Source organism: Chelonia mydas, chromosome 4 (genome assembly GCF_015237465.2).
Source record: "Chelonia mydas isolate rCheMyd1 chromosome 4, rCheMyd1.pri.v2, whole genome shotgun sequence".
Classification (NCBI taxonomy): Eukaryota; Metazoa; Chordata; order Testudines; family Cheloniidae; genus Chelonia; species Chelonia mydas.
The window spans coordinates 10,466,147-10,483,290 of NC_057852.1; the positions used below are offsets into that span (position 1 = coordinate 10,466,147).

Genomic DNA, 17,144 nt, shown 5'->3' on the forward strand with positions numbered 1-17,144 from the left:
CCTGGTTGATATATCACTGAGATGAATCAGTGCTCACCTGGCAGCTATTATGTCACTACAGACATCTCCATTTAAAAATATGTTCATCCGCTTTGTCAGTAGTTCAGGTTATTTTTAATGTGAGAAAAGATGAACAGCAATTCTTACTGGCTGGTAGGGCCACACACATTTCTGTCACATGCTACGTTCTCTTTACATTTGGTAATAAAAACCTACTCCTGTCAACCTCTGTTCAGACAAATCCAGAGAAATACACATCAAACTGAGAATGCGCAGTGACCTAGCATATATACTACTCTAAATACATTGGTTCAGCTAGGCAGAAATCATCCACAGAAGGCACCCAAAGGGCACCCACTATTTGTGAGATGTGGAGATGTCTCTGTGTTTTGCTAATTTTGGCCCCCAATTCCCACCACCTGTATATTTAGAGTTCACAAAAGTGCCTGAGTGTTCAATGCTGGAGCAAGCCCTGTTTTCAAGTGCCAACACTGCATGTAACGACATACTGTCAGGAAATAGGAAGCTGTTAATAAAGGCCACTCGGTATGTTACATTTGAATATTGACTTTTAACCCTGAAGAGACCATCAGATCTAAGTCAGGAAAGCACCTGTTTAATAATAATAATAATAAACTCCTTATTTTCAAAGGTGTTCTATGTGATATTAACATCCAGCTAACATACCCGACTCCGCTTTCATGTTGAGTAAATAAACAAAGAAGTTAGTTACTCAAATTACATTTTATTGTTTCCCAGCCCCTGACTTTTAGAGTTCACAGTGCTTTACGTTTGCCCCGAACATTTAAATAAAAAATAAAACCTATATCACAGATTTCATTTGGGATTTACAGTCCCTGCTATTGCTGGGGGGGGGGGGGGGGGGGGGAAACACACATTTCAGTCAGTACTCAGAAACAGATATTTACTCTCAAATAGTCTTCCCTGTCTGCCTTTTGCCCTATGTCAATTATTATGCACTTTGCCATCTCTACGAATGCCATCTCTTTGCCTGTTTTACAGAATGTTCGGTTTTTGTGTTTTTTTTTTAAAAGAATAAGTTGTAAAAAAAAAAAAAAAAAAAAAAAAAGTTAAATAAACCAGCTGGGTTTCAAACCAAATCTGTTAAAACTATAAAATATCTATAAACTATGTTGAGAGTAAAAAATATATACACCTTACAAAAGAGGTACTACATTTAAGACTTATTCCCAAATATTGGAATAATTTTAGTGGATTCCAGCTTGTAAATTCAATACATATTTGGTGTCCAAATGCTGAACCATCTGGATATTTTGTTCTTGAATAAACCAACTGCGAGGAAAGGGGGGATGAGAACAAGCACAATTATCCAATATTTTAGGCTCCAAAATATCCCTAAAGGTTAATAAACTGAATCATATATTGACATCACTGATTTTATAGTGGTGAACAAGTTTTGCATCATATGCAGGAGATATAGTAAATGCAAACTATTTCCAAAGCAAAACTAATAATAATGTTTAGGGCGATGTTAGTAGATTAGATTTTTGTTCCCATCTCACTTGCTTTAGTTTTTCCATAATCAGGAAACAATTCACACAAGCTCACCTGTCCAGTGCGTAGATGCTGAAGAATTCTGCCACTGATGCTGTCGTACTGCACCAGCATTTTCTACTAATTGCCAAAATGATTTCGTGACTGCCACTGAATTAAATGGATCTATCAGACTTTAGACGCCTAAATTATAGATTGAGGCCAATATAAACTCAATTTTCAGATTAACTCAGATTTGTGTTGTAGAGACACATATGCTATATAAAGCTTCCTTCTAGAGTTATGGCACCAAGAGGAGATAAAAGGAACCAAATGTTTGATATGAAATACACAGAATATCCTCTTGACCCTCCCCCTTCAAAAGGTAACAATTTGCTACTGTGCTCTTAATTTGGAGGCAGAAAATTTAAGCCACAACTTCACCTGCCTCTTCATCAAACAGAAGAGCTTAATTGGGAGAATAAGGGCATAACTCTCCAACAAAGATCAGCTTTCTCCGTACTTCACTGTTCCCAAACTGCCATCTTGGAGCAGAACTCAACTGTCATCACTCGGTTGATTTCAATGAGCTATGACAATTTACACCAGCTGAGAATCCGCCCCCTGCGTTTCCACATCCAGACTGACCTAAAAAGAACTGCTCCAACATACAGTAATAGCAATGGCTCAGAAGAGAACACCGACAATGTAAGTGAGGCAAATTCATTGCTTTTTTAATAGAATTACACTTGGGATGAATTTGGCCTAGTGCTCAGATTATGTGGTTGGCACCCCAATTTTAGAAGAGAGTCATGAGAAATGGATTATGAAACATTATTGACCACCATGTTATAAAACAATTTCCCCAATTTTTGCTCCCCCCCCCATTTAATGTTTATCTTGCATATTGAAATAAGATGCTAAGTTTGCCATTTTCCCCCTTCCCCCATAAATTAATATAAATCTCTTCTTTGTGGTACGCATTATACATGACATTCCATTTCAGCAAACCTACAGTCCTCTTTATGAACGGGCAGATGTATGCAGAGAATAGGGACAGGTGAACAGTAAATCCAGTTTGACAGACCTCTTCAGTGCAATTCACTGACTTTGACTGTTCCTGATTTGATTAAGGCTTCACCAAAGAAATATGTATTATTTAATTTAAGCTGAAATCAGCACACTCCCTTCAAAGCAAATGGTCCTAGAGCGACTTTAGTAGCATTACCATCAATTGTCTTCATGGATGAAGTAGTATCTCACTGGTGGCCCTGGCAAGTCTTCATCTCCATCTGTTTCTGGAGCAAACGACACCGTGAGATCCACATATTTTTTATCAGCTGATGGTTTCACTAGCTTTTGCATCCTGCAAAGAAAGGAAGACAAGTTTTGTAAGAGCAGGAAAAGAAGCAAAGAGCCGGCTGGGCTGAGCTATCCTGTGTTATGGGAAGTTGTTTTATTTTGACAGCTCTTCCAGGAATGAAGTGCAACCCATCAGAAGTGTGGTTAAAGACAATGAAACTTCTATTAATGCGATATACCAAAGTTGCTCTCTCTTGGTTGTGGAAGGTCACATTTCAGTTAGTGTATTTCTGCTTTTGCTCCGAGATCAGTCAACCTCTGAACGATTATGTTGCTTGTGATAAAAAGCAAAGAAAAGATTTTGTGCAGGGCTGGGAGTCTGGAGGAAAACAACGATTCTTTCCCCCATCATCCACCAATAGGTTAGACAGATCCATGCAAGAGCTGTTGCCCCGATCATATGGGCAGTAGTCATGGGCATGGCCCTTTGTACACCCCACATGCAGTTTTGACCAATGGATTTGTACTGCGTATGAACAAATCCAATGGTCACACTTCCAAAACCTCCACTGTCCACCGACAATGGCTCTTTCTATGGTTCTCTGGAGAAAGCCATCCTGGAGCTCTGCGTGCAGGAAGTTATAGGGTCTGCTTGCAATGGGACTGTTCTGCTGCAGTTTGGACCTTCTGTTGCCAGGGATTTTGGAGTTGGATAGTGGTGGTGGCAAAGAGCCAGGATTGAGCCCTTGCTGAATATTAGCTGCAATGCTAGTAGGCTTATTGCAGTAGATAGCACTAAAACATGCCTCATATGTGGCTTTATTATTGAAGTACCACCCTGGAAGAGTGGCCTCATTGTGCAGCATCTTATTCTTAAATAAAACTTTATAACAACATTCTGATCTGCAAGAGCCAATTAGCACTGTTAGATTACACATTTACCAGTTACCCAAAAATATTTTGACTATTTTGATTGAGATGGCGTAGCAGATCAGTGCTCTGCAGTGAGACTCTATGAGTTTTGCAGTCTTCATTTGGAATCTAGTTGAAGTTTGCTCTCTTTGAAATTTGCTACATTACAAGAACCACTGAAAGCGTAAGTCTCTTCTCACCTGAACAATTAAGGGTCTTACCCTTCCACAAGAGGTGGACAGTAAATTCAATGGAGCCACCCAGCCATCCTTAAAAGCAAGTTTCATAAGACAGAATGACAAACTGATGCAGCAGACCATCATTCTGAATGCAAGGGCATGACACAAACGCCTACATTGGCGAATCTAAGCCATTGGGTGGTTGCAATTATTTTTAGAGCAAGAATGAAAATATGCAGCGCCTCGGAAATAAAAACCGATTAGGGTTTATAAGGTCACTCAAAATGCACTACACTCACCAGTGCACCTAAAAACTAAACTTCAAGAGACCAAAGAAAACCACTTTGTAGGGTGAATAAAATATAACCAAACTTATGGAGGGGACTCCATTTTCACTGTGGAAACGCCTGCTTGTAACCAGCTACATGATAAACAGCTATAAACTGCAGCTTTGTGCCCCCAGCACTCTGGAAATGGAGGCTACTTACTGTAACTGGAGGTCCTTCAAGATGTGTGGACCCTATCTGTATTCTACACATGGGTACGCATGCATGCCATGTGCCCAAGACCAGAGATTTTCCAGAGCAGAATCCGTTGACACGCACATGCGCAGTTGCTTCCCTTGTGCTCCTGACCAAGGGCATAAGAGGCAGTGCGGGTCGATGCCTCTTCAGTTCCTCCTCTTAGCACAATCCAACAGTATCCAAAGCAGAGGGGAAGAAGGGCAGGTAGTGGAATACAGATAGGGACCACCCATCTCAAAGAACCTCCAGTTACAGTAAGTAACCTCCATTTCTTCTTCGAGCGATGGTCCCTATGTGTATTCCACATATGGGTGACTGGCAAGCCGTGTTCAGAGTGGAGAAGGGTGTAAGGAAGCTGTCAGCAGAGATGCTTGTAGTACTGCCATCCCTGCAGTTGCATCTGCAGTTGTGGCTCGAGTTACAGCGTAGCGTACGGTGAACGGGTGGACAGAACTCCAAGTTGCTGCTCAAGAACCCCTTGAGGGAATGGAGCTACCAAGAGCTTTCATGTATTTATGCTGTGCCTATCACCATGGTATCTAGGTGCCAGCCATATTAAGTAAGTAAAGGGAATCATTAACGTACCAGGTCACATTCCTGGAGCCACAGTTCGTTTTTACTACCTTATTAGTACTTACGTCAGCTTTAATCTTTTGATGTGTCCAGGCATCACAGGAACATACAGCATTTTGACGCCCTGTACAACCATTGTTGGCTCTATTCCGTATTTCTCCTGCAATTCAGGAATGCAAACATTTTAGCAGACTGCAGACAGACAGACAATTAGTTCCAAATGATGGAACCATTTCTAAAAAGCAAGATCCCAGATAAGAAAAATGTCCATGCATTCAATATAAAATTGATCAATGGTTTATTGAAATTGATTTGATTGAATGGTTTTATATACTCAATTGACAGCACTGATCGGGGCCACACAAACATGCACTTATTCCTAAAAATTACTTTGGCATTAATTGGAGCTTGACACAAGCCAGAAAAAAATGAAGCCATTTTCCCCACAACCTCTACTAAACCATTACAGTAAGCGAAGTCTTACTCTGACAGCATTTATGAAGTCCAGCAGAGTGAAATCTTCTTTCCCATAAATAGTCCACCTGTCCCAGATTGTAAATGATATTCCATTTCTGTTTGAAAAAGAACAGAGTGCTAAACGTTCATTTGATCTTGCACTCTGGAAGTGTGGATTCAAAGTCTTTTCTTCAGAAACGGATATTGTCATTATCAGTAGCTCTGCTATTAACCTACTGTTTAAACTTTCCTCCTCTCTCTGCCCCTATTTCCCCTCCCTCCCTTTGTCTGTCTTGTCTATTTAGACTAAGTTCTCTGAGGTAGAGACCATCCCTCAGTATGCATGTACACATTACTTAGTACAATGAAGCCCTGAACCCAGATTAGGCCTCTAGATATTACTGTAAAACAAATAAGGTGAAGAAAGATACTGGCAACCTTGTAGTTTTATACTGCATAGATACGTATATTTGCAACCAAAGACTATGCAGACTGAACAATCTTTGACTAATACATTTATTAACTGAAATAATAGTTAAAAAGGCAGTAAGCAGGGACCAGATGTACAAAATTGTTCAGTAATCAGCAGCTCCATTGAGCACAAGGCTGAGCACTTTGGAAAATCTGGTCTCCAGTTTGTATAGGTCAGAATGTTTATGTTGGCTTTCCAAACCCTTGCACTGTACATTTGAGAACAGCTTCACCAGATCTAAGAATACTAGTAATGCTTAGTGTAGTGATAGGAATTGCATACTACCCCTCCAAGTGCTCACTGTGTTCTGTGGTTTAGAAACCAGCCAGAGCTGTAGTAGGTAGCGAGGCCTTGTATGTCTGTACAAAATTAACATAGTTACTTGGAACCCAACTGTGGTTTCTTCATATTGTTATTGTATGAGGACCAAAAGACAACACATAGCCAGGTTGTATGGGTTCCCTCCAACTCCCATACATACTGCGTGTCTCCAGATCCTGATGTAACAGTACACCCCTCTCAAATATCAAACGTAAGTTCCTAGACAACACACCATCATTGTGCTCCTTACCTTATTTCTGTTTTTCTTACTTCAGCAGCTTCTGTGAACACTATTATTGGAATGGCTAGATTTAAAAAACAGTTCTTATATGCTTCAAATGGATGTTCACCCACAATTTTGATCAGTTCCAGGGCAACCTAGGGTAAACACAAAGACAGAGTTACTTAATACTTTACAAATTACAGAATTTCTTGGGATAAAGCTGGTACATAAAATTTGATGTACTCAGCAGCACGCCAATTCAAGTAAAGGACTTGCAGCAGGCTAAGACTGGTAGGCGGAAGACATTTGGTATGGTCTTCCATTAACATTAATAGGAACAATAGAAATCACTGTCAGAGAAAGGGGACAGAGTGTCAGCATGGCGGGGCATAATTAAGGTTGGTGCTAACCTTCCAGTGTGCCCAATTTCAAACCCCTCCCTAATATCTCCAATTCTATGTCCAGGCGTATGTGTTCTTACATTAGGGCAGAATTTTCTGGAAAGCTTGAGACAAACCAGACAAGGAACTTGGGAGAGATGGGTTCAGAAAAAATAAGGTAGTGATCTCAGATCTCAAACATTTTAAAAATTTGGTTAGTAATAACCCAACATCTTGGCCTAGTAACTCCAAGTATGTTTTATTCTGCTGGTTTTGGCAAGGACTAAGAGCTTTGACTGTTTTTTGGTGGGAGACAGGAAGAGAGGCTAGGTTATTGGTATTGCAAAGAGTTCTGAACTCCAATACAGCAAAGTTTGCAGCATCTCTGATATGGAGAGCAGCAGGCTTAGGGGTGGTCTGGGGAAGAAGTGGAATCTATCCCTGCATAAGTTGCAACTTTCTCAGTCAGTGCATAGCATGAAAGCTAGTCCCATCACTGAAACTTTGTCATCATTTTTGGAAACTGAGGAAATTCCCAGCCAAAAATGGAGCTGGGTAGAAATAGCTGAACCTCGACAGCATTGACATTACTGTTGGTTTTCCAGTTTAAGATTGAGGTTCTCTGCAAAAACGCCAATAGTGTGTTCAGGTTTTTCCCCACTTCGTTGGTAAGTTATTTGTTGCTTTATATTCAAAATTAATGGCGTTTTTTGACCTATGAATGTGTTTTTATTCTGCTACAAATGAAGTTCTATCATCAGAACCCAGATATGCAGCAATCATGAACATGGGCTGGCTCACACCCTCCTCTGGAAAGGTTCCCTCTGGTGGAAGAGGTTAACAGACTGTATACGCTGAAGGCTGAAACACCGCCCCCAAAACCCACCAGACTGAAAGGCACTCTTAGCTCTGCTAGTCCCCCTCTCCCACAGCATTACTGCTCCTGCCTGTGCCATGCCAACACTGGCTGCCCAACAGCAGTGGAAAGGACCCAAGGTGAGGGAATATGACTCTTCCACCTGTATTACTATGTAGAAATTGGTGCACAGAGCAAAGGATGGTGCTGCAGAGAATGCCTAGCCCTCTGTGTGGAAGTGACCATGGAAATTCAGAGATCCATACACAGATCAGCAAGACACACTCCAGGCTTTTATTCTCCTGGACTATAAACAATTTCTTTGCTATTCCACTGCTAAAAATACATGACCTCTTCACAACAGAAAAAGGAAGGGGCATGCATTTAATTTCAAGTAATTAAAGGGACTCTCACCTACTCTTACATTACATAAGATTAAACTCAGTGGCAACTGCTTCTCTCCTTGACAGCACATGGCCTGTATTGATCTCAATGGAGTAAACATTTCTCAAATATAAAGTGAGGAATGTATGTGAAACAAAGGACTGCAAACTGACATTTTACCTCAAGTCTGGTAGCTGACACCTTCTTGCTAAGACATGTCACACTCACACTGGTGTTAACATTAATAGGTTTATCCTATTTTAATACTAGTTCATCAAATCTTTTGTAAATACAGTAGTTACCCTTAGTGTTTGCACATTAAAGTTTCCTTCTAATTGCCAAACTAGCATTAAAAGCATGATGAAATTGGTTTATAAACTATGCCATTGGATTCTCATACTGCTAACACCAAATGCTATATCACATTCAAAATGGTGAGTTTTAACACACATATTCTATACCACAGAAAACACTGCTTCTTGCCTTTCAAAGTTTTCTACTTGTTTAAAGATAAGTATATTATACTGGTAATTAACACCCCCTTCCCAATCTTTCCACAATGCCATAAAGCCTACGCTGCAGGATCGTAGAAGCAAGAGGCCACTGTAAAGTTAAACCTAGATTAGGATCAGTTTTACCAAAAGTCTTGCAGCAGGGATGTATTAGCATTAACCAACACTCAAATAATGAAGAACAGGCAGAAAAGAGGGGATTTGCTTCTCGCAGATCAGAGGTGGTTTCGCAAAATAAAGATTCCTCAAGATGTAAACTCACTGACCAAGCCAGACACGGCAGCAGTAGCAGTTGCAATGGCAGGAATAATCTTTCCAGCGATCCGCTTTGTTTTGAGCCGATCCGCTGGTTCAATGTTGTACATCTTGGCTCGCAGATTAGATGCTGCTGTTATGAAGTCTATATGCCCGTTTGCATCATCATCTTTTTCAAAGGAGAGCATCTTCATTTGCAAGTCATCTGTTCATGAAACAAAAATCAAATGTTCACCAGTAAGATGAATGAATTCTAAAATAGACCCAGAACATCAGTAATTTATTTTATTAATACAGTTTCAATTATATGCTTTTTAAAGATATGGGAGTATTAGATCCTGGTGCAGGGGTATCTGTGCTACAAAGAGAACCAGCTGCCATATTTGAGGACTGAGTTTATTGCATTTGGGTGGGGGTTTTTTGTTTTGTTTTTTAATATTAATGGAGACACCAAGCACTTAATTTACTTTGCAGTGCCAGGAACCAGTGTTGGACTGTTTTGTGGGCATTCTTCCCCACCCAGGCATGTGGTTTTTCTCCCCACCCTGTACTGTACGGATCCCCTTTGTGTAAGTGTTAGCAGTGTGTAATCATTTCACTAAGACTAGAGTTACATCTAATTATTACTTTTTTAAGCATCAATATCTTCACGTGTCTGAAGTACCTGACCAGGCACCCTTTTACTATTAGAGCAATTACAAATCAAGTTCCCCTTAAGAAAGTAATTTAAGGCAGCAGTTCACCTTTTTTCCATACCAAGACCACTCCCAGTCTGGCTGGGATCTAGCCAGGACCCACCCACACACGCATAGCAACAGGAAAAGGGCAGGGTGGTCACAATGCTCTAACGCCCATTTGTGACTACCAGGTTGAGAACCTGTACTTCAAGAGATACAACAGTCATAATGGCAAAGCCACTAGGACTTAGATGTTTATTTCTTAGGGAACCCTTAGAAGTCAGTCTGTGCTTTTTTATATTTTTAAACAACCTGTTACGGATAGCTATTATCTCTTAAAAGAAATTTTTAGTTTTTTAGGTGATACACAAGAAAGCTTTAAAAACCCTCCCCAAACTGAAAAGCTGGTGAGGCACTCAACTATTTTTCCAAAGACTTGAGCAGTACACAGTTGGCACTACAGTAGCAGCTAAATCTCAACAAGTAGTGGAGTATTTTACAAAGGAAGTTACTCACTTTTCAGAGCTTCATTGGATAATATGGCTTTTTCCAGCTGGAAAATAGCATTCCTCTCATCCTCACTGCTTACTGGAATATGGTCTGGTTTCCTTGCAGTTTCATCTGTCTGCACAACCTATGAATATATGCAGCAGCTGAGTATGTGGCATGGTATTACCCTTAGCTCCAGAGCCACGGTTGCCCAAACAGATTAAATGTGGCATGTGCCTTGCATTATCACCAACATCTAACCAAAAAGCTGATGTTTTCTCAACAGCTAGGAAAACTGAAGAAATCCACATCCCTGAGCGGCATAGTTAAGCCAACCAAACCCCCGGTGTAAGCAGCACTAAATCAATGGAAGAATTCTTCTGTCGACCTAGCTACTGCCTGTCAGGGAGGTGTTATTACCTGCGCGGACAGAAACTGGTTTAGGCAGTGTCTGCACTGACGTGTGACAGCGGTACAGCTGCAGAGCTGCAACCGTGCTGCCGTTGGATTTCAAACACAGAGAAGCCCTTACATATGAAGGGGTAATATACGTCTTTCTGCCAAACTATCAAGATCACCAACAACGTAACAGCACTACACATGAACAGGATTTATAGTCTCAACAACTCCGTTCTCCACAAAGCTGCAACATAAAAAATTACAAGAGACAGTTTGTTGCCACGTATTTTAAGCAGCTGCAGCCTGATCTGACCCACTGAAATCTTTTTGGTTAATACAGCTCTAAAACATTAGCTTTATGTCATGGAGAAAAACAATCCCATTTTCTTGCCTAGTATTACAATAATGTAACCCAGAGCATTGACGGTAACGGTAATTAAAAGTTAACTAAAAAACGTTGATGTGCAGGTATAAAAAAAGCCTGGAGGCTTAAGGCCATGGACTGCACTTATATGATTCAATTTAAAAACAAAAAATAATTTTGAAGAGTCCAGATCATTGTCAGCTTCATTTTGGCTCAATTTAGCTGGGATATTTAAATGCAAAATCTTGAATATACAACCTGGAGAAACAAAGCAAGAACATATGCTACGCAAACCATATTCTCAGCAGGAGTTCCTCCACATAACAGGAAAGGGAGAATTACCAACCAACAAAAGCAAGATCACAAGAAAGATGTTTGCTTAACTTAGAGCTTATTAAAATAATTAAACCTACTTTATTTGAAGGTCTGAACTCTTGTATATTTACTCCTGAAATTATCTTCAAAATAGTTTCTTCTGATATATCCTGTTTTTTTAAAATAAAGATAACTGCAGCTTACTTTTATAAGAAACAGACAAAACCTTATTATATCTACTACCCTTTTTAAAAAGGGCAAAGAAAAAAAAGTTAAAAAACATATTTGTAATTTATACTTCATTTACAGCAGAATTACAGGTTTATGAGCTAGGTACCCCGCACTTTCTTAAAACTGAAGAAACATCATAAACTATCCGGCTGGGAAACACAAAGGTATTTCAGACTGAACAGTTCTATAAGGTCTAAGTTTGTAAAAGTGGCATTTACCTACATTATAAAACGCAATCACAGTATTACACATAACTAGGTACTTATACACGTTACAACAGTCATATGTTAACGCTACTATGTTTACATCCACTTCTCTATAATGTTTATATATTCTTGCAGCTAGAGATGTGCATTAAGTTAAATGCACAATAGTGAAAAATACCCCAGCATTTCCTTTATTTGAAATTCCTGTTCTTCCTTCATCTCAGCACTACTGAGAAGGGTGGGAAAGCCTGAGACAACATACTGTGTTGCATCTTGACTGTAGTTCATCTGCTAAAGGAGACTGCAAAGAACAAAAAGTGGCCAAAGTGGCTATATTAGAGACTGCTTAAAGATCTGAGGGTAAAAATCTGAACTGCAAATAAAGATCATGGAGGAAAGGCAAAAAACACACACTTACAGCTTACAGGAAAAAGGATATAGGAAGAAAAATGAGTTAATGCTGGCCAAAAAGGTTAAGGGGAGCAAGACAGACCTTTACAAATATTGTCAAGGTAAGTAATTACAGGGAAGAAACAGGTCTACTAATAAGTAAGTGAGGAGGGCAAATGAAATGAATCCGGACTGAACGCGGCTGAGATACTGGTATAGTGTTTCTTCTTCTTCTTCAGGACGGAATTAAAGAAAAAGTTTGGACAATTAAGAAGTAGAAGCAGCTTCTTGAAGATTAATGTGGATAAAGAGCAGCAATGGCAGCACTGGACCATCATGCTGAAGACTAAAACAGTAGAGGGATCAGTTGTAATTCTAGAAGCATTTGGTTTCTCAACAATTTATCACTGAAGACCGAACAGAAACAATAGCATTTGAATGCATACCGAGTATCAAGTGCATCTAACTTCTGCTCTAATTATAATTGAATTATTACCTACCTTTTCTGTGACAGGGACACAGTATACTCTTGCAAAGAGTTTTGCACCACTCACTATGAAACTGTAGTGTCTGTTGAAAAAAAAAGAGAAGGCCATTATTTTTGTATCAAAATCTAAATTCAGATTTTAAAACAGTATTTGTGTTTCAGTAGCACCCTGTAGCTCCAATCAGGACTGGGGCCCCAGTAGGTCAGGCTCTGAGAAAACACAAGACAGTAAGGTTCCTGCCCTGAAGTACTTATGATCTAAAAATGAAGGCGAATGTGTTACCAAAGTACTAACAACAACATATCATCGGACGCGTCTACACATCAGGGAACTATTGCCCAAGAATAATTTTCCTTACATTACAGGATCATTAAGAAAGTAGATGGAACACATGAGAAAAGGAGGATTTCAGCTAATCACAGCTGAGTATAATCAAAACTATCTTGTCAAAATGTTGAAATCCTCACTGAGGGCTTGTCTTCACTACCGGGGCAAGTCGACCTAAATTACGCTACTCCAGCTACGAGAATAACTGCACTGCGTCAACGGGAGACACTCTCCGGTCGACTTACCTCAATCTTCTCGGGGAGCTGGAGTTCTGGAGTCGACCAGAGAGCGCTCTGCCATTGATTCAGCGGGCCTTCACTAGACCTGCTAAATTGACACCTGCTGCATTGATTGCAGCAGTGTAGTGAAGACAAGTCCTGACACTGCACAACTTCAAAAGAGGCCTGTGTGATTTACTTTTAGTCTCCCCCTTATTCTTGTCAGTGTCACACCAGAGATAATTCAATGAAACGCTTGTTACAGGAAATGCATACGTTTCACACACTCAAAAGAATTCAGTCTTATAATAACTACATCCAACGCACTGCCATATATATTCCCATTTGATCCCACTTTTTAAGAGCTTGAGTTCACAAACTAGCTGAGTGTTTCCCCAAGAGTGGGGAGCAATTTCTCAAAGGAGAAGCAGATATTTCATCTGAAAAACCTCAAGACTTTGACATGCTTCTTTTGCATTAAAACTTTCAGTTTAGTTATTTGCAACACTGACGTCTACCCTTGGTTACACTGAGGTTGCTATTAAGGGGAAGGCGCGGGCGGCACTTCAGTTTGTGTGGTCTTAGCTCAGTTCAAAACCTCAAGTTCCACAGACGACAATTTTTCTGATAATTCACTTATGCACTCTACCAGCATGGGATGAGTTCTATATCTACACAAGCCTATTACATAATATCCCTCCCTCCCTCCAGGTCTATACAAAATATCAATAGAGGTACAATACTTACAAAGGATCATTGAATTCAAACTTTATTGGAGAAGGTGGCCTCTTTGGTGACTGCCAAAACAAACCTGGTAGTTGGAAGAATTTAAAGTGAAATTCTAAGTAGTTACTAACATAGTAACATAGTAAAGCAATGATTTACAACATAAAGTCACATCAAAGTGAGGTATAAGTGGCTATACTTACTTCCATCTTTTAATCGTGTATCAAGGGGAAAAGAATGAAGTAGTTGAAGAGCCTAGAGAAGAAATGCCAGAGTACTATTAATACTCCATCATACACAAATCAGCACTTCAAAATATGAATGAAATAAAAAAGAGATGTCATTGTGGTGCTCTAAAGTCTTGATCCAGCTTTGTCATATTTCCCTTTGATAGAGGGAAAGTTTTCTAATCAGTTATGAAAATATAAGAAATTTATGTTCATGTAGGGAGCTCCTTTCCAGTTGTTCAGAACCACAGGGCTGAAGTAATGAAAGCATTCGTGCATATCAGAAGAGACAGGTGCCAATTGAATATGGCACTCTCCAGTCTTCATCCAAAAATATTGTTTAACATGTGAAGTACACACTAGCAACCAAGGAACTGTGCATGCAATTAGTACTTTTTCTTCAACACAGTCACCCATTTGTGTACACACAATTTAAGCCCATTACATATCACACCTTCAAAACTACGTCAACACTGTCGGCATGTTTTAATCATCCTGTCTGCTATATATTTGAGAAGACTGAATAAGTACACCAATACAAGAAGTAAGATGACACCAATCTTAGTGCAATATTAAAAGAGTCTACTGGAACAAAAGAGAGACAAGGTAGCTGAGGTAGTATCTTCTATTGGACCCACTTCTGTTGGTGAAAGAGACAAGCTTTTGAGCTTACACAGAATTCTTCATAGTCAATTCACTGAAAGCATTAGCAATATTTTAATAGAGGGGCAACCTTGTGGGACTGGAGAAATATGGTATTTATTCAGCGGATACACTGCCAAAAAATAAAGTAAGTCCCACCCGAAGTTTCAGTCTAGAGACACTAAGATAATGTGAGGATTTCTAATAATTTATGCAAGACTATACCCAACGTGAAAACTTCGGAAGAAATGAGCTGGGTTTTGCGTTTTTTTAATTGTAGCATTTGTAGCAAAGATTCACTATCTGGTCATTCTGGAGGAAAGTGACAGGAAACAGATCTGAAAAACTTTTTGCAAATAATGTTGGTATTTTATCCATGAGATAAATAAAAAATTATTTTATAAGCCTCAATTAATCAAAAGCCATTTCTCAACATTAACAGGTTTTACATACAAACCTTATGTTTAAAATACTTCTCAAATTTTATTCTTGCAAGTTCCACACACTGAGACCAATTTCGGGGTCTTCTACTGAGTGATTTAATAGCTTGAAAACAGCCTTCTAAACTCTCTCCTGACTTTATTCTCTGAACAGAAAAGGGGAATAGGAAAACAGTGTTAGACTGGACAAGCTCTGTTACAACCATTTAATAAATTAAACTTTGTTACCTTACTAAGAAAAGGGAAGGTGGAAGTCTCATTTATGAAATATTCTTTATTCTAGGCTTCACTATTTCACTTCATGCCACCCTTTTTGCAACTTCAGCTTTGCAATTTCTCCAAACACTATTGCCTAACATAGCAGTTCTGAAGTTACCTGCTTTTAAGAGGTTTATCCCATTTTGTTTCAACCGGCCTCAATCCTGGTTACCGTGGGGTAATCAATGCTCAGTATAGAGAATGAAAGTGCAAATCCTCATACTGGAAGTTGCATGTTAATTTACCATGCAGAAAAATGAAATTATTAACTTAGAAGCAAATTAGTTTCTTTCTAGTTTCTTCAGATTAGTTGTTACACCAGTTCTCAGGAAGATGCCCACTATCAGAGGGCAGTATAACAACTCATTGCTCCCACCCATGTGTAAAGGTACATATCAGCTAGAGCAGCTTTCTACACACAACTGACTCAACTTTGGGCTACTAACTGAGACACAGTGGCAATTCAGGAACTGGTAGGGGTATTCCTGATGGTAAGGCTATTGTGGGTATTTATAACTAACCTTATTTTGCACCCAAGGTGACCAATGATTATTAAGGCTATGTTTTAGCCACGGGTATTTTTAGTAAAAGTCACGGACAGGTCACGAGAAGTAAATAAAAATTCACGGCCCGTGACCTGTCCATTAACTTTTACTAAAAATACCAGTGAATAAAACTTGGGGTGGGAGAGGGGGTGCTGGGAGAGGGCAGCACAGCTGCTTGGGGTCAGGGGGAGGTGGTGGTGGGTGGCCCAGGACCCCCGCTGGTGCTGGGGAGAGCGGGGGGGGTGTTGGGGTTGGCAGGGCCAGTAGGCTCCCTACCTGGCTCCGCGCCCCCACAGCAGCAGAGTTTGGGTGTGGGACGGGGCAGAGGAACGGGACGGAGTGAGGCGGGCTGTGGGTGGTGCTTACCTGGTGGGCTCCCCAGAAGCAGTGACATCCCCCTTGCTCAGCTGCTAGGCAGAGGCATGGCCGGGCAGCTCTGCGTGCTGCCTCCACCTGCAGGCACCACCCCCACAGCTCCCACTGGCTGCGGTTCCCCGCCAATGGGAGCTGCGAAGCCAGCGCTCTGGGCGGAGGAAGTACACAGAGCTGCCTGGCTACACCTCCGCCTAGGAACTGAGCGAGGGGGATGTCATCGCTTCTGGGGAGCTCCCCAGGTAAGTGCTGCCCACAACCCACCTCACCCCATCCCATGCCCCAACCCCCTGCCCCACACCCAAACTCTGCTGCTGCTGCGGGGGGCGGGAGGGGCGAAGAGGCGCAGTGGCCGAAGACTGCCCCAGCAACGGCCGGTGCACCTGGCACAGGGGCTCCTTGAGCTGCCACTGAGCCAGGCACACTGGCTGCTGCAGAAGTCACGGAGGTCATGGAATTCGTGACTTCCGTTACAAACCCGCACCCTTAATGATTATCATCACATCACAGATTCTGTATTAGGAATGAAAACAGAACTGAACTTGAATCTTTATCTTAAGTAAGGGCCATTACTTCAAGCCCCTTAATCACAACATTTATTCCTACCTGCAAGACCTCTTCTGCGGATGGGTAGGTTTGCCAAAATTTGTTAAACAATGAAGGCTTGTGAGAAAATGCACTTTCAAACTAAAAAACAAAAGCAGAAACATGGTGTTGTGCAGGTCACTATTCTCTAAGTTGATTTCCCCACACACACACTTCTAAATACAGAATGAATGTGTGTACCTTGCCAGGCACTACACTTACCTTATCCCTTGCCCACTGTATTGTGTGCTCAATGGCAGCTGGGAAAGATTTTAAAGTGCAAAAAGGTATTTCTTCTTCTGGTGGATCTCGCTAAATTAAAAAAAAAAAGAGCAGTGTATACTGACAGACATGTTAACGTATATTATCATAGAATATCAG

At 40.6% G+C, this 17,144-nt stretch overlaps 1 protein-coding gene across 5 annotated transcripts in view; it reads right to left on the bottom strand.

The window, feature by feature from the left end:
• Positions 1-729: 729 nt before the first annotated feature.
• Positions 730-17,144, bottom strand: part of UBA6 (ubiquitin like modifier activating enzyme 6) — a 52,408-nt gene continuing 35,993 nt past the window's right edge. For all 5 annotated transcript variants that reach the window (XM_037896598.2, XM_037896599.2, XM_043545190.1 and 2 more), the window contains 13 exons: positions 16,986-17,075; positions 16,785-16,865; positions 15,021-15,149; positions 13,898-13,949; positions 13,716-13,779; positions 12,436-12,505; positions 11,207-11,278; positions 10,058-10,175; positions 8,876-9,069; positions 6,505-6,632; positions 5,490-5,577; positions 5,071-5,165; positions 730-2,881 (listed from right to left, as the gene is read on the bottom strand). In XM_037896598.2, coding sequence (XP_037752526.1) covers positions 2,746-2,881; positions 5,071-5,165; positions 5,490-5,577; positions 6,505-6,632; positions 8,876-9,069; positions 10,058-10,175; positions 11,207-11,278; positions 12,436-12,505; positions 13,716-13,779; positions 13,898-13,949; positions 15,021-15,149; positions 16,785-16,865; positions 16,986-17,075 — 1,317 coding nt within the window. In that variant the 3' untranslated portion in view covers positions 730-2,745. The remainder of the gene's footprint in view (positions 2,882-5,070; positions 5,166-5,489; positions 5,578-6,504; positions 6,633-8,875; positions 9,070-10,057; positions 10,176-11,206; positions 11,279-12,435; positions 12,506-13,715; positions 13,780-13,897; positions 13,950-15,020; positions 15,150-16,784; positions 16,866-16,985; positions 17,076-17,144) is intronic.